Raw genomic sequence first — 24,180 nt, 5'->3', positions numbered from 1 at the left:
AAGAGTTTAGCATCTTCAAATTTTATTTTGTTGCTTTATGTTGATGACATGCTTATTGCAAGAGCAGATATGAGTGAGATTCAAAATCTCAAGAAGCAGTTGTCTCAGAAATTTGCTATGAAGGATATTGGACCATCCAAGCAAATCCTTGATATGAGAATTTCCAGGGATAGGAAGGAGAGAGTGTTGAAGTAGTCGTAGACAGACTATATCGAAAAGGTGTTAATGAAGTTCAACATGTTTGGCGCAAAACCTATTGGTATACCTTTGGTGTCTTACTCCAAACTCTCACAGGAGTAGTCTTCGAAGACTTTAGAGGAAAATGCAGAGATAGACAAAGTTCTATATGCTTCAGTAGTGGGATCCTTGATGTATGCAACCACTAGTACACAACAGGATATCTTGTATGCAATCAGTCAAGTGACTAATTTATGGCAAATCTAGAATGGACTCATTGGGAAGCGGTGAAGTAAATACTCAGATACTTGAAGGGTTCTTTGGGTATGTCTTTGACCTTTGGTGAAAACTCCGACATCAGCTTATTTAGATATGTGGATTCTGACTATGGAGATAACTTAGACAATAGGAGGAGTACTACAAGGTTTGTGTTTACAATTGGTAGTGCAATAGTGGCTTGGTAGTCTCAGTTACAAAAATCAGTGACAAATTCTTCTTGAGAGGCCAAGTTCATTACAATGGTTGAAACTTACAAAATAATATTGTGGTTGAAAGCTTTCTTAAAGGAATTGGGTGTGAGATGGGAAAATTACATGTTGTACTGTGACAACAGAAGTGCTATTGAAATGACAAAGCGTAGTGTGTTCCATGCAAGGATAAAGCACATTGACATCAAATATCATTTTGTCAGAGAACTTCTAGAGGAGAAGAAATTGTTATTGGAAAAGATTCACACGAGTGATAATCCAGTGCACATTTTCACCAAGACAATGATAGTCGAAAATTGAGCCTTTGTTCAACTTCTATTGGTCTTCTACACTAGGAAGCTAATATCACACAACTAAAAGTATTACTCAGATAACAACACTTGTAGACAAACGTTTCAAGTGGGAGAGTTACATGTTGAAGAATAAAGTTAGAAGTAGTCTTCAATTGGGAGATTATTGAAGTGAAGACCACTTGTAGTGGGCCCTACCACACTAAAGTCCTATTAGGATTGAGATCCTAATTTGATAAAGAGTTCTACTATGGGAAGAGTCCTAAACTGGGAGAAATAAAGGTTTAAGAATCAAAAGATTCTCACAGAGATGAGGAATGAATGTCTAAAATTGGGTCCAGTCGAAAGTTTGTTGACTTCTTCCAATTTTTCAACTACTGCATCAGTCTTTATAGTTCAACAATACATTGGACAAAAAAAAAAAAAAAGTAGAAGATTTATATCTAACAGACAAAGGCATGAGGCAGCCCATGGCCACTGCATGTCATCGCGAACACAATCAAGACTTAGCAACTCTATTGCCCCCTTGAGCCCCTTGCTTCAACCCCATCTTAGCACTCTTGCTCGATTACCAATGCCACTACTCCAAAGAATAATATCACTCTTTGATTGGTATATAGATTTTTATCATTTTGGTAGAAATAATTTTTCTTCTGTCATATTTGTTTTGGGCAAGCTGAGTCTCTTGAAAAACAAAGTGAGTTTAAGGGGCAGAAGTAGAAGAAGAATACAAAAAAGAGATACTTAATGGTATTTAACACAACCTACAATAAAGAATTGCACGTGTTATGGTATAAAATTTTCATGTGACCAATAAAATAGAAAATCCAAGCGGGGGAGCATAAGATGAAGAATTTTCATCCTTCGAAGATTTGCATCTCAAAATTACCCATCAAAAGTCAATAAACCTCTTTCTTTTGGATCCATGTGTAAACTATCTTGGACACTCCTCATCCGTGGACCTTCTTTATGGCTTTCAATCTCGACAATTGTGGTTGGAGGCTCACATATAAGCAATTGTTTACTTTGATACTACCCTAAGTTAAGGGGCTTCTTTCTTAGTACTAAGCACAAGATCTTTCTACTTGTGAATCTATATGTGATTATTCTAACAGTCAACTCACATATGTGCTTGATTTGTGATTTTTACACATGAATAATTTTCAGATAGATTTCAGGTACAAGTACCTACTCTGGTAGCATGTTAAAGTTTGGGTCTAGGACCATCCAAAAATGGTTAGTAGAGGTTTATGAGATCAACATGCAGGTATCCATTCAATAAAAAAATAGTCCTATATGGATCTTTCATAGAGACATTTTAGTTTTAGTTAACCATTTTGGATGGACCTAAACCCAACTTTAGTAGGTTCGTTATGCCATTTAGTGAAAGAGCATCGAAGACTAGTTAGAGAGAAGTAATACATTGTTTTCCTCCTCTTTTAACATAAGTGGTCGTCCATTAAAATCTTTCATCTCCCTAGATGTTTCTCAATTATCAGATCATGAATCAAGAAGAGTATTAGAGGCATTATGGAAGAGCTACTTTGACTCTGTAACTTCTCCAGGTCTAATTCTCTACATTCTTGTAATGTATATTTCTTCCTCCCTTTTCAGTCCAACATGCATGCCATTGACATGTTATATACATCATCCAGGAGCAACCAAGTAGAAAGATAGATTGCAGTAAAGATGGTTAGATACCCTTTTATTTCTTTTCTGACATGGATTAACAAAGAAAGCCAAGTTGGATTTTTCCATGGAGTATGTATATCACAGTTACTTGTGGGTGTAAGTTGCAGATACACACATACATGATACAAACAGTTTCAATTTATGTCGGAGTTAAGATACCAGATAGGAGAAGAACAGGAACTGGAGTATGAACACTGGTTTCTAGCGATCCTCACGCTGTACACTGTTAGGATCAGCCATCATGTCCATCATCATCTTCTCAGGCGAATCTTCCCAGCTAGCAAATTTTGTCAGGTCAACCTGAAACACCAACATGAAAATACTTGGCACCAGAAGGAAGAGCAGAAAATAGGAAAGTGAAAAGGCAAGTTTCCCACCTTGCGCCTCTGTTCAGAGAAGAGATCTTCTCTCTTCTTATATGCTTCCAGCTGGCTCTTGGCAGTTTTCCCACCTAAGCCCCATACTTCCACCTCCAGAACAGATGCTTCAGTAGGTAGAAACCCCTATTCAATAAGAACACATGTTCCACAAATAAGACCTAGTACTTTGGAGGGAAAAATGACAACTTTTCCAGACAATAAGATATATTTAATCCTCTGATCCGATGTCTATCATCACCATCTATACATGTCTAGCCTTCCAATCTCAGAACACAATCCATCCATGATATGGAATTTGGCTGGCTGGGTTCCTACTTGTTAACAGTATGGAAATAAAGCCTCTTGTAATTCCATCACCAAGAACAGTACCTAGATGCAGAACAAGATCCTAAATTTGGAAGGAACATACAGAAACCAGTCTGCAGCCATTTTGGTAAATTTACAGAGAACAAACCTCCAATCACTCAAACAGGCTCCCTTTAAGAGAAAATAGCAAGAAAACACAGCAGCTTTTACAAGCATATATTATGCAAACATGAAAAACAGAGACTGATATACGATGATCACCTGACTGGGGAAAAGAGGGCCCGGTTGATAAGTTTTATCAACGGCATGATGACGAATAGTGACTCGTGAAAAATCTTCATCTATAAAAATTCTTTCATTTCCCACAGTACCTCCAAAAGCTATACCCACTGGCTTTGGACGTGGTTCATATACTCTTCCAGCAGTATGTAAGTGGCTATACACAAAATTCTTATCCTTCCCTGTATAAGAGTGACATTCATGTTCATTCATATACATCATAAAGAGTTGCAAACACAGGTCGAGAATGTATATTGCTCACCAGAAGGAGGAAACACATGGAAAATTGGTTTTATAGCATACAGATTTCCTGAGCTCCCATAGAAGCTATTTCTGTTCTCAAATCCCCCTTGAGCGAGGACCCCAATGACCCATTGTTCAGCATGAACGTCACCCTTGTCAGTAGCTGAGGAACTAGCAGATATCAAAATCAACAAGGGTGCGTTGTAACCATCAACACCAAACCAGAATCGATTTAATCCCTTCCCATGAAGAGAAGATCTGCATTTTTTAGACCAATAAAATCAGATAATAGCATTTCAGTAAGTAATCCTTCTTCAAGGGAAATGTGTCTAGAATATGTCAGAATGTAAATTAAAATATTGAAAGTGCATTAATAATGGCAGCTGGGTTTGATCCAAAGAACCACAAAATAGTTTAAGGATCTTAGAAAGTGTTTGACCTGCTCATTTGTAAACTACTAGAAGGAGATTAGACTTTCTGCAAAATTTTGGCTGAAGTGTTCCTTTATCATGGCACTCAACAGACAAAGAAACAACAGTCAACTGATGTGAGAAATTGCAAATATACCAAATTGAAATACATGTATAGGGTCGTATGTCCCTCATAGGATAATAGTAAGTTAGTTTTAATGTTAGAGTTTTATGGTTCAATTTTTATTTTATTCTGAGTTGTATTTAGAGGGTCCTAAAGTTCAAGTGTAAAGGGGCATTACTGTAATTTGATGTTCTTTTCACTTAAGTGAATATATAGTAAAAAAAAGGGTCAATTTCTGAGCCTGAACTAGTGCTACCACTCCGAACTCTTCTCTCTCTCATGCACTTCTTTCTTCACCTTTCTCTCTTTTCTCTTTTCTATTATTATTTTCTCTGGTTGCTACGAAAACCTTCTTTCCCTCCTCTTAAGTTTGTGACTTCTCTAGGAAACGAAAATTTCAGGATTTTCTGCCGATTGAAGTCCATTTTTTGCTTTCTTTCTTTTGCCATAACCCTAGGATTAATGGTGTGTGCTGTCAATTGAACATCTTTTATGAATTTTTTGTGCCCCTAGAAGGTTGTTTTGGAGTTTTTTTCGCAATCCTGTGCCTGACGCAGATCTTCCAGACCTGTAAATTGCCTGCATCAGCCTCTAAAGTGACTTTCTCCTCAAATTGTATTTCTGTCATTACAGAATAGTTGCAGTACAATACCTTTAATAGTGCTTCCAGTGCCCTAAATTTTCAATTGTGTGTGGGGCCACTTCCTCTACACAGGCATTTACTATGTATTTTGGTGATTTCTTGGTGTTGGTTGGTGTGTTAGTGTATTCCAACATGTTTGGCATGAGAATAAAGTTGCCTTTTGGTACTAAACAATGACTTATTCCAGTGAAATTATTACACCAACCAAAGAGTGATAATCGAGAGGGTAAGAATACTGTTATAATTACCACAGAGAAGTTAAATGGATTGAATTATTAGGGCTGGTCAAGGTCTGTTCGGATTTATCTTAAGATTAAGAGGAAAAAGAAATACTTGAGATATAATCCTCCTAACTAAATGGCTGATGATCGGAAAGCAGAAGATAGTTAAATCATGACATGGTTAATAGCATGAACTCGAAATTTAGAAGACAGGTTATGAGCTGTGAAACCTTTAAGAAAATTTGGACATCTTTAGAATCTTTGTATGATCAAGAAAGCAATTTATCTAGGATTTATGAGTTGTATGTCAGGTTTTTCGCTTAAAAAGAAGCGATAAACTTATTTATTATTTCAGCGAGTTACAAAGTATTTTACAACAAATTGAAATTTATCATCTAATTACTATTAAGGAGACTGAACTTTATTGCAAGCATTTTCAAACACACACACAAAAAAAAAGGAGACTGAACTTCAAAAGAACCAAGGACAAATTTATGTAGTTAAATTTCTTGATGGTTTAGGCCCTGAATACGAGGCAATCCGTACTTATAACATATGATATTTCATCACTCACCAAAGCTTTTAATGGGTAAATGTGAGCAGAAGTAGTTGCGATTCCACCAAGCAGCAGGTAAAACAAGGCAATAGAGCCTGCTGCCTTATATAGCCAACTCAGAATTGTTCAGAGACGCCACGTGGTTATGGTTGAGGTGAACGAGGATGAGTAGGGAGGCATTTGGAGGTGGAAGAGTTCACAGTGATAAGAAAGTGTGCAACTCAAGTGTTCCTGAAAGCGGAGCATCTTCTACTAGTGTGGTGGGCATTGTGCCTAGTACGCTAGATGAGCTTCAATAGTTGGTTCAACGCATAGCACAGTTAATTGCATCTTCCTCGTCCATGAACCAAAATGTTTCCACTACCAGAACTACCATGGCAAGGTCAGTTACACTTGCATTCTATGTGACTCCAGTCTCTTTATGGATTATTAATTATGGTGCTTCTACTCACATGTCAGGTATGTCCACAATATTTTCTCTCTTAATCAATCTTCCTCATTCAAGCATGTCACACTTACTGATGGTTCATCATCTTCTGTAAGTGGAGTGGGATGGTTAATCCCACTTCATCCTTGTATTTGGATCTTGTCTTCTTTGTGCCTAAGTTTCCTATGAACTTGTTATCTATTAGTCAGATAACAAAATCATTATAGTGCTCAATTACTTTCTTTCTTATTCATTGTGTATTTCAAGATCTCCAAACAAGGAGGATGATTATTCTAGGGTTGAAAAAGAAAGGCTCTATCATTTGGAAGGTTCAGTACAACAATCCTCTTCAACACTTTAGGCAGTTGTTTCACTTTTCCATTGGCACCTGCCTCGAGGACATTCCTCCCCAACCAAAAAATTTCAACTATTTCAATATTTGCCTTCTACTCTATCATTTCAATGTGGATCATGTCAACTCAGAATTCACCTTAGGACAACTATCCCATTGCATCAAAGTTGTAGTAATTCGTTTGAAATTATTCATTCTAATATTTGGGGTCCATGACCGGATTCTACGGTCCTTCGTCACCAATTTTTTGTTTCCTTATTTGCCGATTTTGGTCAGTCTACATGGGTGTATCTCCTTGACAGAAATCCCTTGGTGGAAGGTCCTAGCCTCTCTTAAAAGTGCAAGGCATGAATTGAAAGAAAGAAGTAAAGAGGGCTGAAATAAGAGAGAAGGGAAGAGAGACAAGCAAGGTAGAGTGAGAGAGAGAGAGAGAGAGAGAGAGAGAGAGAGAGAGAGAAGAGAAACAAGAAAAATAATTAAAGCTTTAGGCAATTGGTTGATTTACCTTAGTGTCGCCTCTTCTATACAGCTTTTCAAATACATTCAAAATAAGAAACTCCTATTTTAACTATGACTTAAATAACACCTTGACTAGGACCCTAGGACTTTTCTAACTTTAGAAATTACATCAAATAGGAAACTACATCAAAATAGGAAACTAGGACTCTTAAAAGGAAACTAACTTTACACTAAACATGACCTTTTGAATTAGAAATCTTCTTTGACTGACTTTTTGATTATTTAATAAGAAAATATCCAAAATACCCTTGGAGGCTGGTCCCCCTTGAATTTCTAATTTTGTCCTCCTAGCTTTCCAATATTGACCCTTTTTCAGGTTCAGCCAAGCCTCATCGAGAGTAACAACTTTGTGGGCTTGTATGCACTGATTGGATACATAAGAGTTGTTTATCCATGTAAAAAAGTAGGGACATCTTTGGTTTTGGACATAGGATGTCAAGTTTGACAATCCTTGGTTGCAAGGGTTTAAAACATGGATGATATTGGGTAATGAGGGGAAGTTGTGTCAAGTATGATGGTGGCTGATGTATACGTGGTGCATGGGGGTAATGTAGTGGTTGGTGGGAAGAGCGAGAGTGTACTTATTGTGGTAGCATATCATGTGTGGAGTGATTTGATTTCGGAGGGAAAGGGGTAGTTGGAAGGTGAGAGTAGTATGAGGGTTTACACTTTGGGGGAATAAGATTGACTTGGTGGGAGGCTAGGTTCGGGTTGGTAGGATAAGTAAGTATGGGTGGTTTGGGAATTGGGGTTTACATGTAGGACATTAGCATGGGGATGGGTGGTTGGAATTGGGAATTGAATAGGGTGGTAAGAGTAGGAAGAATGAGCTAGGTTGGCATCGGGTTGGGGTGGATGATTTTGTTTAGGTTAATGTGGTGTAATTGTGGATGTATGGAGTGGAAGTTCATAGCTAAATTGCAGGATATGAATAGGTGGGTAGGGGTTGTGGTGGCTGGAATGGTAGAGGTAAAAGAAGGTTGAGGTGGAGGAGAAGAAGAAGAAGAAGATCAAACCTTGCTCGAGGGCTTTGTTTGAGATCATAAATAGCCTTCTCAGAAGGTCGCTCCATATAAACTTCTTCATTAAGGTCTCCATACAAGAAGACATTTTTAATGTCTAATTGAGATAATAACCACCCTCGATTATAGCTATAGATATCAAAATCCGCATAGAGGATAATCTAGCAACCAGGGAGAAAGTTTCAAACACATCAACACCATATGTCTCAAGGTACCCTTTTGGCCATTAATCTTGCCTTGTACACCTATGGAGCCAACTGCCTTATACTTCATAGTAAATATGCAAGGACATCCAACAACTGTAGCATCAGGATGTAAGTCACACATCTCCTAGGTGCCTCTATCCAAGAGAGCCTCCATCTCAATATCCATGACCTGCTTCTACTAAGGAGATAGCATCCTGCACTGAAGAAGGAATAGTAAAGGAAGACAGTGCAAGACAAATTATTTGTTACGGTCTAAAAGTGAATCAAAGGATACAAAATGAGATAGTGGATACCATGTACCTTTAAGCACACTTTTTTGAAGAGCAATAGGAAGGTGCAAATCACTTACCTCAAGATCAAAAGGCAAGGAAGATCCATGATCCGGTGTGAGAGAGAGACCTGATGGGGTGTCACACGCCGCCTATACTTGTAGTGGCATCAGACGAAGGAACATGAACATCCTTCGCACAAATAGGAACAACAACCCCTATGCCTGTAGGAGATAGAGATACAGCTGTGGAAGGTGAAGGAAAAAATGGAATATTCTAAAAAAATGTCACATCTGCAAACACAAATGTCTTCTTAGTAGAGGGACAAAAGCATTTGTACCCTTTTTGAGTAGAATATCCCAAGAAAATACATTTGATAACAGGAGAAGACAATTTATCCCTAGAATGACCAAAAACATGTGCAAAACAAACACATTCAAACACTTGAGGAGACAATGAAAACAAAAGTGTCAAATGGCATCAACACCTGTGGAACAATTTTTCCTCCCAAGAACTGAAGAAGGCATCCTATGGATCAGAAAACAAGCAATAAGAACTGCATCACCCCAATATGACTTGGGAACATTCATATGTAACATCATAATACGCACAACTTCTAAAAGATGATGGTTCTTACATTCAGCTACTACATTTTGCTGTGGAGTAAAAATAGAAGATGATTGATGTATAATCCCCTGACTTTGACAAAATAGATCAAATTTTTTATACATAAATTCCAGACTATTATCAATGTGAAGTACACTAAGAGAGTCATCAAACTGATTTTTTATTTCTTTATAAAAAAGTTGAAACATATCAAATACTTCATAATTCTCCGATAGGAGATACACCCAAGTACATCGACTAAAATCGTCAATAAATGAAAGAAAGTACTTATAACCAAAAGTACTAGATATAAGACAAGGACCCCAAACATAAAAATGAACAATGTCAAATAAGTGATTGCCTTTAGATTGATTTAATGGAAAAGGTGTCCAATGATGTTTGCCTAGCTGACAAGACTCACACTGAAACAAAATACTAGAAGGAAATGCAAGAAAAAGTTGAACCAGCTTCACAGGTGAAGGATGACCTAACCATAAACGCCACTATAAAGGTCAGATTGTAGAATGCAACACCTGTAAGGAATGTTGTGAGTGGGTCCAGATAGTATAATCCACCACTCTCACATGCGGAACCAATATCATCCTCATCCCGAAACACAATGAGAGGGATAAAATGTTACTGAATAATTCATGGACTTTGTGAGTTGATTAATAGACAACAAATTTAGAGGTACCTTCAAAACAAATACAGATTGAGGTGACATGAAGGAATATGGAACTAGAGTACTAATTCCTTGAACTAGGGTATAGATCCATCGGCTAATGTGGCATGCTTAATGGTAGAAAACTCTTTTAACTCAAAACATAAAGATGACATACCTGACATGTGGGTAATAGCCCCAGAGTCACGAACAAGGGGGATGAAGGACACACATGTAGTGCAGACATACCTGAACTAGCCAAAGTGGCTGTAGGAGTAGAAATCTAATCCATAGATGCTGAAGAAGAGGTAGTTGACAACTAAGTCATACATTGTACAAGTTGTTGTTGTTGTTGTTGTTAATGTAGTAGTTGGTGCATTTCATCAGATGACCTAGGTATAATAGTGCTTACCACCTCAATAGGGTTTTCACTACTATCATGAATAGTCAAGTTGGCTCATGCTAATTTACCAAACTTGATCCAGTACTTATCTGAGAAATGGTTTGTCCTGCCATAATGATTACACTTTCTCATAGATTTGCATCACCTCGACCTCGACCAGATCCATCTCTACCTCTACCCTTACTGACATTGTTACGAACTTTAGAAGATTTTGTAAAACTAAGAGGTATTAAGTGCAGAAGCATCCCACCACCTTGACTGTTTAAGCACCTTTGGTACAACAGTAGTTCAGCAAGCATAATTTTGTTGAACATAATAGACAAGATAGGCACATCATCTAAAGCAAGCAACTATGTCTTTACTCTATCAAATTCAGAACCCAAACCATCAAGAAATTTAGCAATCAACCGTTGATTTTATTGTTTTCTCAATTCCCATTCATCTATTGAGAATGGATGTTAGATATTCATTTCTTGCCATACCGCCAGAAATTCACTGTAATATTTTGTAACAGTTTTGTTACCTCTGTTGAGACCAAAGAAATTGGTATATAATTCATATACTCGAGAGAGATTGCTCTCTTGTGCATACTATGATTCAAGGGACATCCACATCTCTTTCGTGGTCTCAAAATTCATAATTTGATTCCTCAATTTAGAATCAACATTGTTTACCATCCAAGTCATAACTTGACAATCTTTTGCCTCCCAATCATCATCCATAAGCCACATGTGGATCATCTTAAACATAGTTAGACTTCCGTTTGGCTTTTAAATACATTCATACTGATTAAGACCAGCTAAGGCCTTTAAATACACCCATACTGATTACATACTATCCATTCAATTTTTCCAAGGTTATAACGATAGTATCTTTTCCATCAGAACTCTCTACTTCCCTTGATGGAGTATATACTTCACTAGAATCAGCCATATGTACCACCCAATAATTATAATCAAAACAACAAAGTTTCACTCACAAAATAGGTGTGCATCGTTTGTAGGCCCCACTCTCAGAAATTAGGGTTTTATGCACACTTGCACAATAAACCAGATTCAATCCAATCTTAACCGGAATATTTGATTTCAACCAGCAAATATCACAAGACAACCAAGATTAGAGCTGACATCACCTTACTAGTGGATGTCATAAGTAGAAAGGCCCAGTATTGGGCTGTGCACCAGCAGAATGGGGTTGTCCCAAGTCAGAGAACCCCTCTAGGACTCTCTCTCAGCATTAGACGGCACTTAAATGCAGTAGAAGCCAATAACCCTTGGGTTTTGACAAAAAAGAGGAAGAAAAGGTCTTGTTTTTGGAAACCAGTCACACACAAGCCTCAAGGAGTCCCCTTTCTGTAATCCATGTATTTCAAAGAAGAAAGAAGATGGAAGATGAAGGCTTGTACCCAAGACCTATTGCTCTAATGTCATGAAAAAAGGTAAAATATGAAGATCGTAAAGAGGAAAGAGAGAAGGAGAAGAAAGATAGAGAGAATGAGAAAGAGAGTTTCAAAATGACTCTCCTTGGGGATCGTGCATGACCCCCTTTTTCTTTTATTAACTTAAGTGAGAGATAATTACAAGAATGCCCCACTAACTTATAATTTCACTTAAACCCTTATATCTCTGAAATACAAATTCAAATTACACCAGATTTGAACCATAGAAGTATCTAAACATGTTGAACACTGTTGAATTTATGAAAAAGAGAAATACTTCAGAGTACATGAACCTCTATTTATAATAGAAGAAGGTAGTAGAGTCCAATTACAATTAAACTACCTTTGTCCCAATTACACCCAAACTCTAACACTTAAAGATAAGTCCTAGCATAATTAAAAAACTCAATATAAATAGAAGACAAACATAACTCAAACTAGAACTCTAAATGAGGATGTGACCATAAGATAAAGATGCCAGCTTGTGGCTATCTTTGTGGGTCCCACTTGATCTTCTAACTAGCTCGTGGTTATCTTTATGAGTCCTTGATCTTCCAACCAGCTTGTGGTTATCTTTGTGAGTCCCACTTGATCTTCCAACTTATGTGATAAGGATGCCAACTCGTAGTAATCATGGTGGGTCCTACTTTTTATGGGCTTGGGCCCATCTTCCAATACTCTTAGATATGTGGGCTTTCCTTGGTCGTGTGGGCTTGAGCCCATCTTCCAACACTCCCCCTCACGCTAGGGGTGAGAGAACATCATGAACTCCCAGCTTGCTGCAAATGATGTATAGGATCTTTTTGTATAAAATGGCAGTCCTCCATATCTTCTAACACTCCCCTTCATGCTGGTGGCTCTTCCATGAGACCCTGCTGGCATAAGATAAGTGAGAGTAAAATCACTCCAAGTCGTATGACATTGCTCCATACTCCAGTAGGGCACACTCCTATCTTCTATAGGTTGTGGGTCTATACGCAATGCTCAAAAGTATAATAAAACTCCTTCATCACTGTGTCCCTCCATAGGACAACGACTCTCAAGTGGTAGGAGTAATTAAATACCACAACATATGGAATAAAATACTTATTTCTTGTACTTCTTCTACTTCTCCCCCTCAAGCTGGGAGGTAATGGCAGTGATTCCAGCTTGAACCAAATATCATAGATGTAGTAATAAGCCCAAATAACATATATGTAGTAATAAGCCCACAAAACAGGGAGAAGTGAGATATTTTCCTAATATAGCAACTCAAAAAGTGACGCAAAACAATTGGCTTAAATTCGGATTTTTCAATGCAACAGGATACCAACATGACCTTTGATTCTTCCAATGAGAATATATCTTTAAATATAGATTAGTTTGACATAAAATTTTCTCCTTTTGAAACTAGACTTAAATACCTTTCATCCAAGTATAAGCTCTCTTCATAAAATATAATTATCAGAAGATAAATAATCTAACAAATTTTGGTCTCTGTAATCTGGCCGATCTAGTATTGTTTCTCCTTTTGCCAGCATGACCATTGACTCTTCCAAGATCAATATCTCCTTATAAAAACTCAGATCGAGAATTGGTTGAATAGGTAAGAAAATAGACTTACAAATCTTTCTTTTAATATATAATTCTCCATATAAAGTCTCGTTCGTGATAGCATAAAATACCTCAAAAGTTGAAGTTTTCTGCTACTGCTCGAACCTCTTTTGTAATCTGACATTCGTTGCTTCAAATATCGATTTCTCTTTGTAGATAACTCTGATTGGAAAAAATGATTTTTCCTTGGAAAGTAGACTCGAATATCTTTCCGTCAATATAAATTTGCAATATGAAAAGCTCAATGTAGAGGTGAAAAACATAAACAACTAACGGGTGTAGGGACTGAAAAAAAGATAAATATGAAACCTATACTGCTTGAAATAATAGATCAGAAAAGAATCACATTACCTTTGTGGGTTGACCGAGTCAACTCACAGAACCTACTCTAATACCATGTTGAATTTATGGAAAAGAGAAATACTTCATTGACTTATTATAATCAGAGTACATGAACCTCTATTTATAATTTACTCTGATTATAATAGAGGAAGGTAGTAGAGTCCAATTACAATTAAACTACCCTTGTTCCAATTACACCCAAACTCTAACACTTAAAGGTAAGTCCTAGCATAATTAAATAACTCAATATAAATTGAAGACAAACATAACTCAAACTAGAACTCTTCTATGAGGACGTGACCATAAGATAAAGATGCCAGCTCGTGGCTATCTTTGTGGGTCCCACTTGATCTTCTAACTAGCTCGTGGTTATCTTTGTGTGTCCTTCTTGATCTTCCAACTAGCTTGTGGTTATCTTTGTGAGTCCCACTTGATCTTCCAACTTATGTGATACGGATACTAGCTCGTGGTAATTATGGTGAGTCCTTCTTATGGGCTTGGGCCCATCCTCCAACACTCTTAGATATATGGGCCTTCCTTGGTCATGTGGGCTTGAGCCCAATACTATCTATTCTGGAAAATACAAATACTTCAAAATGATGAAACTACCCTTCATCTGATTTTTAATAGGTACAAATATTATTGTCCATCCACAAGAAAATCAAATGAGTGTGCAAATATTGATTACCATTTCATTTGTGATGCAGTAATGAGTGGAGCAGTGGTTACTCCTTTTGTCAAGTCCGATGATCGGCATGATAATATTTTTACTAAAGCTTTAGGCAATCAAGATTTTGTGAATTTTTATAACAAGTCGGGTTTTTTTATATATGCACTCCAATCATTTACTATAGTTGTATGTCCCTCATAGGATAGTAGTGAGTTGGTCTTCTTGTTAAAGTTTTTATGGTTCAATTTTCATTTTATTTTGAGTTGTATTTAGAGAGTTCTAGAGATTTATATATAAAGGGGAATTATTGTGATTTGATATTTCACTTAAAGTGAATATATAATACAGAAAGGGGTCGACATCTACCCCCTAACGAGTGTTTTTCCTCTTACACTCTTCTCTATCTCTCTCATGCTCTTCTCCCATCTGCTTTCTCTCTCTTTTCTCTATCCTACTATTATTTTCAATATACCACATAGAAGTAATTGTCTTACTCTACAAGAAATGCTTTATAGGTAACATACCGATAGAGAAGGTCCTCAAATACTCCCATTCGTTTCCCAGGACAGCATGCTTTTAGAAATAGTTCACTTCTAAAAGCACTTCCCAAGGAAAGAGAGATTGCCCAGGCTGTTCCACATGTCAAGAGACATGTATCATGTTCTCTAGTCTCCATGGAGAATGTCTCATCAGGAGGGGCAACAGGTGGTTCTGAGTTACCCTATTCATAGCAACAATGAAATAAAGACAGAATACAGAGAAAATATATTAGAGAACAGAACCAGTAAAGTAAAACTTAACTGAAAGCATGCAAACTACAGGTATTACAGAAAAGATAAGTTGAAACATGACACAGTGTGGAGAAGCTGTCATATTTACTCTACAATGGAAGGTATAGGATTATCTCACTTGAATGTAAGACTATACAATGCTGTGTGACCTGTTTCATACAAAGAAAAGAAAAAATTTGCTAATACAGCTCTGTTTGAGTAGAAAAAATCACAAAAGAGCCTCGACGGCAGAAAATTATGGAATGCAGAATTTTGTAAATATTAGCTGCATGATTGCCTCTTTTACCAGTAAAAGAATGTTTAAAAAAGAAAAAAGAGAACCATTGAGCTGTCAGAGCCAATTGATGTTCATCTGCTCCTCCCAGTGTTTTAATTGCTTGACAGTGACAAACACTCAACAGCAGGATAGTTCTAGCTGTCTGACCAACACATATTATTTAAACAGATGGTCAATGTTCAAGTAGCAATTCGCCTTTGTTCGGAAAGCACTGCCGTCCAAGTTGTGATAATTAGTTTTTCTTTTTGTTTTTGAAACAGAAGTTGTGTTAATTAAGGACTTGCACTATGCACAGCAGGCCCTTGAACCAGGCCTTTAAGTGTATGCAATTCTAAAAAGCACCATAGATTTTCATACAAATGAGAGAACCATTTCACTGTTCCATACGTAAACTTTCTTCAGTACTACAGAAAGCAAATAAAGCTACAAAAAAAAAAAAAAATAGATGAAGAAGTATACCATCGAAGTGGCACATTTTTGGAGTCTATCATGGATGAATTGGCTGAGACAGTGAGCAAGGCCTGGAACTGTTGTCAGGGCCCACACATGCAGTTTTGGGGCAGGAACAGGCTCTTGCGTGGTAGAAACCTCCCAAGCCGCCTCAGTTAAGTCACCTGTAGCTACAGTGCATGACTGAATGGCAGCTAATACTAAGTTTTTTATATCCGGAAGGATGACTCCATCATTCTTAGTTATCTTCGTGATTGACATAATCCAACAAGTCCAAAGAAGCATGAAAATATCACTTGGCAGCAGGGAACCACTTATCTTAGAGTCGGGCTCATCTGATTCAAATTCTAGCTTCAGAGGCAAACCAACTTTCACACACACAGCGGCATAAACCTTGTATAATGTCTTCAGAGATATTGAAGATGATACCCTCCCGCAGCACCTGACATACCCTCTCAAAAAATCAACCCAAACGATGCCTCCTTTATTTGACACGAAGAACTGGTCAGCTATAGTTGGACCAAGATGAGCCAAGAGTTCTGGAAAGCATGCCGGCATCGGGGTCCCTTCAGTAAGAACGTTTGTGAAGCTTAAAGAAAAGCATTCCTGTAAAAAATAAAAACAAACATCGACTAAATAACATGCTCTAGGACAAGGTGACATTGCTATGCAACCAAACTGAACAAGTAAAATTTGTGTATGATTATTGAAGCACCAAAATTCAAGCATCGCCCAAACAAGAACGCACACAAGGCAAAATACATCCAGATCAAACTAGCACCCGAATTCAAAATAATCCAACGAAGAGCGACTGAGAAAATGCCCAATAAACACAATTCAACAAGCTACAAGACATAAAATATACATATGAGTTCCACAGAGAATCCAATCCGGTAAGGAAACTGAGTACCCAACGGGAAGATATCCGACATTAAAGGAAAAAACAATTAAGGAATAAGCGTACCTGAAGTGACTCGAGTGGAATTGTGCTTGTGGACGGATTACATAGCTTGGAAAAAACATTTTTTAGCATAGGAAGAGATCCCGTAGAAGCTGCAAGCGACTCCACCTCTTTCTGCTCCTCCGAGACATGATCCGTCGACGAAGAAGCCCCCATTTCTTGTCTGATCGTCCCTCTCAGTAACTGATTCGAAGTAGAAATTGGAAAGGAGGAGAAGACTGGAAATGGAAAGCAACAGACAAATGCATCAGATATTAACGGCACGAGAAATTGGCGGATTACCAATTTGTTTCCTAAAGTTCTGGCAGTGATGTAATTTGAATTGCTCGATAGTTGATTAGCTGACGGCATTCGTAGGCCACATGTCACCCCAAGGAATGATCTGGGGTGACGACGCGGCAGACCGTCCCACGCTTCCAGCCGCAATTTCAATCCCAAATTTATAAAAAATAAAAAATTAATACAATAATCTTCACAATTAGTATAAAAATAATATTATAAACAATTTGATGACAATTTTGCAGGGTGGTTATGCCCTATTGACCCGACTCGTTATCTTGGAAATCCTGGTCGACTCTCAAGAGTCACGAGTTGACCCATCGAGTGGCCAAACATTGGATTGACTTGATCGCATCAATGTCACCTGCGGAACTTTAGATTAAAAAGCCAAAAATGAAATTCTTCTACACAGTAATGAGTTTGAGTTTCATACGCGTCATGAAATTTATAATGAATGCGTCTTGTAAAAAGCCAAAAAGCACAGGCATCACGGCCTTCCAGTTATCCACACAATTGTTTTAACGTGATAAATTTAGCTTACATTCTGAGAAAATCTCGTCAAAGATCTGTTAATGATGCAAATGGAACGAAGAGTAAATATTACTTCAGATAAATCCAGGTTTTCTGGGTGCTGGACCTCCATCAACCCAGCTAAAAAATCAGCTAGTTCTGAGGATAATGTGGACTCCGCTATCAGTGTCAACAATGTCACTGATCTCGCCGACTTTCAGTAAGAATACTGCCTCTTCAAAAGGCTTCTGCATCTGTCCTCGCCCAAACGAACCTGCAAGAATCATTACCGTCATGAATGAGGTATGGCGTTGCTTAAATGATTTCTGCAATTAATAGCTACTTGCAAAACATGCTCACCAGAGGAACAATTAAAAGTCTTCCACATGAAGATGTAATGGATAACAAAAATCGAAATAAGCATCCTTTCTTTCCAGTCAACCTCACGCAGGAGAGGGAAGAACTATTAACAACTTCTTGGCCAAGGTCTTCTGGTCTACAAATGCTCAGTGAGCTTGAAAAACAGATAGATGTCCTTCTGGAAGTGGACTCAAAAAAGAAGAAGAAGAAGACATTATGCTGACAGGTAATAGACTTGGTTCTTCTACGAGTTCTGAGTTCCAAAGAGAAAAGTAGAAGAAGGGTTTGATAAATTTAGATTAAAAAGGAAGCGGGGGAGATAATCAATAGGCTACACAAATTTAACAGTAAAACCTTATGACAAGTGAATCATTCAACAGTTGGTCTAATCTTAGATGGTTTCTTCTAGGCCTTTTATGTGTTCATGTTGGAGAATGTAGGTATGGGGAATCTTGATTGCAGTCATTTAGAATTACATTACATGGCCCTCAAGGATCCAAATGGAATAAGGAAAATTGGCAAAGGCAGATAACAAGGCAGATGGATCACCGAACTTGTTTTTGAGAATGATTGTCTGCCAAAGCTCCTTCCTGATTGAAGGCATTACACTTGGTCCTGGTGTTGAAAGATCAGTTGTCTTTGATGAAATTATCAGATTCCTGATAAGGTGTTGGTTTATACAGCACAATTAAGTTTTTGCTTACTGGATTTGTACTTCCTCCACTTAGGGACCAATTCTCTTTCAGATAGCACCGTGGGCCTCTTTTGGGGAAGTAATATACGTTAAAATGAACAAAATACACCACAAACTTCACAAAGTAGATTTCAAACTTTTTGAGTGCTCAATTCACTGAGCAAAGAACACCAAGAACTTAAAGCATCCACAAGCCCTTGCAAAACCAAGTTCCATATATCTATTCAGACGAAACATGCATCTGCGCAACTACATATTGAAGAAAACCACCAACTTCCACTGATATTCTTAAAAACCAGAATCACAGGCCATGCAGCTCGGCACAATTACCAGCAAGACCCATGTTCAGGCTTATAAAAGTCAATCAAGTTAAATACTTGATGTCTCACGTGACTCACCTCACTGAAAGCTTACATGACATAAGACACAGAATAAAGTAGGTGAAACAAGAAGGCTTCTTATCCTTATAATTGATTACTCACGAGAAACTTCTTTTTTTCCGGGAATAAATGATATTCATGAAACTTTATAGCACATAACCTTTTTTTAGCCTTCAATATGTTTCACTAAATTGCAGACATGGATTAATAGCCTGAGATACTCCTAGGGCCATCATGCAATCTGTATTGTTTTATCGTTTTTCTTCATTTTAAGTCTATCTAAACCCCAATAACACCAATCAGAATGAGTATATCAATGAATTTGTCCTTTCACAATTTTCTAGTATTCTTAAGTATATTTATGTTCTACTAAAATACAAACCTTGATTATTACATCATGAAATTTTGTTTCCTTTCATAGTTTTTCATTATTCTATGATCTATTTATAAGTTTTACAATCTTGCAATATTCACATTGCTTAGTAAAGCATCATCATATATCTGGAGTCATGCTGGCAGACAGCAATCAGCATCTAAGCATCTATCATTGCCTAAAGAATTTCTAGCAATTATTAAAACACTAAACTAGTATCACATATCAGTAATAAGTTGAGCCTTTTTTTTTCCTTTAGATACAGAAATTGAGAATGCTAAACTTGTACTAAGAAGTTTGAAAATTCCATACAGCCAGGAAAACCAACCACACACGCTTATGTGCAATTAGATCAAGACATTCAGCTGCCCACACACTTATCATCTATGTGAAGACATCAAACTAAAGATATTTCCTTTGAGTTGAAAAAAAGAATCAATCCCAAATTATCAGCCTATTATATCCAACTGTATGAGCAACGGAAAAAATTGAGAAATAAAAAATTGACCATGGCAATAAAATGCTCAGTTCAAATAGCTTGAGACAAATTTATTGGAGATTGAACACCATTTTTCAACCAAGGAAGAGTCTGTAAAGAAGAGTGCCTTTAGTTGGATAACAAGCAAGCACGTGTGTATGCATGTACATGTGTGGTAAGCAAAGACACATGCAAGACCACGTACACATGTACACGGGTGCCTCACTCGCATGCGTGCATGTGTTTCACACATAATCAAGATAGAGGGTATTAACTTGTTAGTCTTTATTGCATTTAGCAATGTGGAACTAAGTCTTAATGACAAGTTATGCATGCACAAGACTTTCTAGCACATGTGTTCTCAAACTTTTATCAACATTCTAATTGCCCATCATTTTTTAAAATTTGAAAATTAAAAGATGATTTAAAAAGACAGAATTAAAAAAAAAATTGTAAGAATGAGCAATCAGTACACTACAACTTTCGATGATAGGTATCTTTAAAACTTGAACCTTCATCTAGTTCATATTTCACTACTCATAACGATCCTAAGTGAACAAATCTTGAACTTAACAACTAAGTGTTTGTCCTGCATATAAGTTACATCGCGGTAGTGCATTACGACCATGCGAAGTATCTTGTCTTGTGAGTGCCTCTTAGAGAACAAGCACTAATTTTGTTAGATTGTAACCCCATAGTCACACTCACACTCACATCGATAATATCTCCAAGGGTATACAGTATCTCCATACCCTACTATAATAGTCGATATTATTAAGGTAACCAATCTCATATCTAATACAGTTGTGCACCTACCTCATACAGATGAGATGTAAAATAAATTCACTTTAATTTGTTGGTACTCCTACCAGCCACTCAATTAGCTTGTTTTTTTCTCATTGAACCTTCGCCTTGGGATCTCCAATCAATTAATTTGGGTTGCCACAGAAGATGACTCAAGTAATAGGTTTTAATTCCATTCTCCTTGAAGCATATAGTACTTGTCCTCTCGACAAATCCTTGATCAAATGTTCTACCAAATTCTCCATTGATCTAATATAACTCAAGGTTATAACTTCAGTGATTATAAGTTTCCTCAAAATTTTATATCGAAGTTCAAAATGGCTCTTATAAGTTTCCTCAAAATTTTATATCGAAGTTCAATATGGCTCAACAACTTTAAATTATAATTTTTACTTTTTTCTTTTATTATAGTTGCATGAGTATCACAATTAACCAAGGTGGCAAGAATTGGCTTATTCATCATGGGAACATCTCATAACAAACCCCTAAGTCAATCAGCTTCTCCACCAACCAACTCTAAGGCTACCATTTCAGACTCCATAGTGAATCCGGTAATCATAGTATGCTTGGAAGATTTCAAAGCGACAGCACCATCACCTAGTGTAAATACAAATATACTAGTGGTTTTTTCATCGGAATCAGAGATCCAGTTAGCATTATTTTAGTGGTTTTTCTATCATCGTAATCAACGATCCAATTAGCATTATTGTATTAGAATTACCATTTTAGTATAGCAAGAAATCCAGAATAGTGTATTCCACAATTGATGGTACTTTTTAGATATTTCAAAAGTCTTTCAATAGCATCCTAAGAGTTTTATCAATGTCACTCATGTACCTACTAAATCTTCCTATAATGTAAAAAATAATCAGTTTGATACAATTTAATAAATACATGAAATTCTAACAATTTGAGAATATTTCAACTAAGAAACACTATTCCCAACATTTTTCTAAACTTAAAGCTAGTGACTACAAAATAAGAGTCGAAAAAGTCAATCTCTTCTCTTTGATTAAAACCTTGAGCAACTAATCTACTTTTGTATTTTTCAATTGACCCTTTAGGATTACATTTCCTTTTAAAAATCTATTTGCATCCAATTGGCCTAGACTCTGAAGATAAGTTTGTCAATATCTGTGTAGTGTGAAAAGATTGAATCCATTTCACTTCTAACTACTTCCTCCCATAAGCATGCATTACTAGATTAGTTATATGTCAAAGGATTATCCTCTATGAGGAATGTGTTAAAATGATTTCTTAGGTTCTTTCTATCCTAGGTCTCATATATAATACTATCTTGTTCACAATAATTTCCTAATTTTATAGAACTATATTCTCCTCCTCCATCTAACAAAAGTCTTTTTATTGATGTTTGGGTTTTATTTTTTACTTCTAATTTTAAAATTTTCCAACACTTTATCTGTAGTCTTTACTAAATACACATAGCAGTAATTTGACATATCATTTATAAAGGCAATAAAATACCTTTTTCTTCCTCTAGTTAAAAATTCACTAATTTCACATATGTCACTGTGTATAAGCACAGGTAAGTTAGAACATATAGTCATTAACTTAAATGGTTTCCTAGGTTGTTTCGATTAGATACTTATCTTACATTTATTTTTTGCATCTATGTTATGTTTGAGTATTAAATCCAAATTCATCATTCTTTCTAAGTTATTAATATTTACTTGTCCAAGTCTACTATGCCAAAAGTCAAAAAAATCGACTAATACTCTTAACTGAAAGTACATTTAATTTAAATAATCCATCTGAAACATAACTCATCCCTACAAAAGACCCACCATTGGTGACTATTATCTTATTTGACTCACACACTAATTTAAAGCCTAGTTGATTCAAAAAGAAACTGTAAACAAGATTCTTGTGCACATCTGGCATATGCTGCGCATTGTGGAGAATGAGAATATTCCTGGATGTAAAACTTTTGCAATAGTGGAATTACCCATTACCACACTTCTCTCTTTGACCTCTTGGTGTATATATATCAAAACAAATATAGACAATTACTCTTGTGTCAATCCACCAATAAGTTGGATTATATATCAAAGTTAGCTTTATGTTAGTTGTAACTAACCTATCATCAGGTCCAACTGAGCTAGTCCCAAGTGTCATGTTGGCTTGAGTACTTGCATTATCACCATACTCCTTAACATTACCTTTTTCGTGTATACACTGCTCTGCAAAGTGACCTGATTTAACAAAGACATAACATACTCTCTTATTCTATTAGTACCGAATCTTTTGTTCATACTTACTAAGGTGTTTCTTAGTCTTCTTCTTTAAAAAGTTAATTTTCTTGGACTCTATCAAATTGGCTTTACCACTAATATCAGAACAATTACTCCAACTCTTTTGGTATTGTTTCTATGTTTTTCTTCAATCTGGATTGAAACAAACATTTCATTCAATGCGGGAAACTCTCTTTTATGCTTCATTTGGAGTTTAAAATCTGACTATGACAATGGAAAGTTTTCAAAGAGGCGGATGCTTGAATTCTATCATCTAATGAAATACTTTTCACAAAGATCTTAATAACAATATTTTAAATCGCATGTACTTAATCAATCACCGATTTTTTATCTACCATCTTAAGCACTTAGCAGTGTATAATACAGCTCTTCAAGTAATTTCAACAAGAATGTACATAGACCACATGAAAAGCGCAGCCATAAGAAAGGGGCAAGCAGAGATGATAGACCCAAACAAGCTAAAACAAAATTATCAACTTCAATATAAAAGGACATCTTCCGCTAACAAGGAAATAACAGTGGGCAACCGAGTCCGTCAGGTCTACATAGCACAACTCAAGGCTATTAAAGGCGGGGGGGGGGGGGGGGGGGGGGGGGGGCGCGGGGGCGCCGGTAATCAACATCAACTAAAGCTAAAAAATACGTCCCAACCAGCGCCAAGTATCAGAAAGCACCCAACCGTTCATTGGAGGAAAAAAAAACACGCCCGGATTTCCTCGTCTCACTCGGAATGCAAATAACAAAACAAGAACACTGACCTAGATCACCACTGCGCTTGGCGGAGGTGCAGTCGGAGTGGCGAGTCGCCAATTCCCCGAATTTCGCCTTCCCTGAAACGATATCTTCCCGGAGGGCCTTAAGCTGCGCGACAGCTTCATCTCTGGTGGTGTTCTTGATGACGCTGCCATCGGGATCTTTCCAAGAGGCCGGCCTCCGGGAGCCTTGGTGCTTAATGAGTATGTGGGAAGCGCGCACATTCTCCGACGACATCTTCTTCTTCTTATCTCTCCTCCAACCAGACGCTATCAACGACGAATCTTTCTTCCTCTTCCGATCCACGATCGATCCCCTCACAGGCTTATCTCCGACGGCCCCTTTTTCTTATACTGCGACGGCATTTGTTGGCTTCCGCGAGAAATCGTAAAGTCTACAGTGGCTCAGAGAGGAGACATTATTCTCTTGCATTTTATCGAGCGATCTCCCTCCCTTCCTGCGTGTACGAATATTAACGGT

General features: G+C 37.1%; 2 protein-coding genes across 2 annotated transcripts; both read right to left on the bottom strand.

The window, feature by feature from the left end:
• Positions 1-2,633: 2,633 nt before the first annotated feature.
• On the bottom strand, positions 2,634-17,096 carry LOC137944831 (uncharacterized). Its single transcript, XM_068790597.1, has 7 exons — positions 16,800-17,096; positions 15,845-16,441; positions 14,842-15,038; positions 3,875-4,113; positions 3,595-3,794; positions 3,025-3,150; positions 2,634-2,947 (listed from the first exon to the last, which is right to left on the bottom strand). The coding sequence occupies exons 1-7, from the start codon at positions 16,950-16,952 to the stop codon at positions 2,849-2,851; spliced, it is 1,611 nt and encodes a 536-aa protein (XP_068646698.1). The 5' UTR covers positions 16,953-17,096; the 3' UTR covers positions 2,634-2,848.
• Positions 17,097-17,519: 423 nt separating this feature from the next.
• LOC137944829 (peptidyl-prolyl cis-trans isomerase Pin1-like) lies at positions 17,520-24,107 on the bottom strand. Its single transcript, XM_068790595.1, has 2 exons — positions 23,706-24,107; positions 17,520-17,859 (listed from the first exon to the last, which is right to left on the bottom strand). The coding sequence occupies exons 1-2, from the start codon at positions 23,935-23,937 to the stop codon at positions 17,735-17,737; spliced, it is 357 nt and encodes a 118-aa protein (XP_068646696.1). The 5' UTR covers positions 23,938-24,107; the 3' UTR covers positions 17,520-17,734.
• Positions 24,108-24,180: the final 73 nt, after the last annotated feature.

Source organism: Aristolochia californica, unplaced genomic scaffold (assembly GCF_029961685.1).
Source record: "Aristolochia californica isolate CCGP_79_NKW_82.1479 unplaced genomic scaffold, dmAriCali1.0.hap1 SCAF_11, whole genome shotgun sequence".
NCBI classification, from domain to species: Eukaryota; Viridiplantae; Streptophyta; class Magnoliopsida; order Piperales; family Aristolochiaceae; genus Aristolochia; species Aristolochia californica.
Note: the sequence above shows the minus strand (reverse complement) of the source record. Positions and strands in the feature narration are given on the sequence as shown.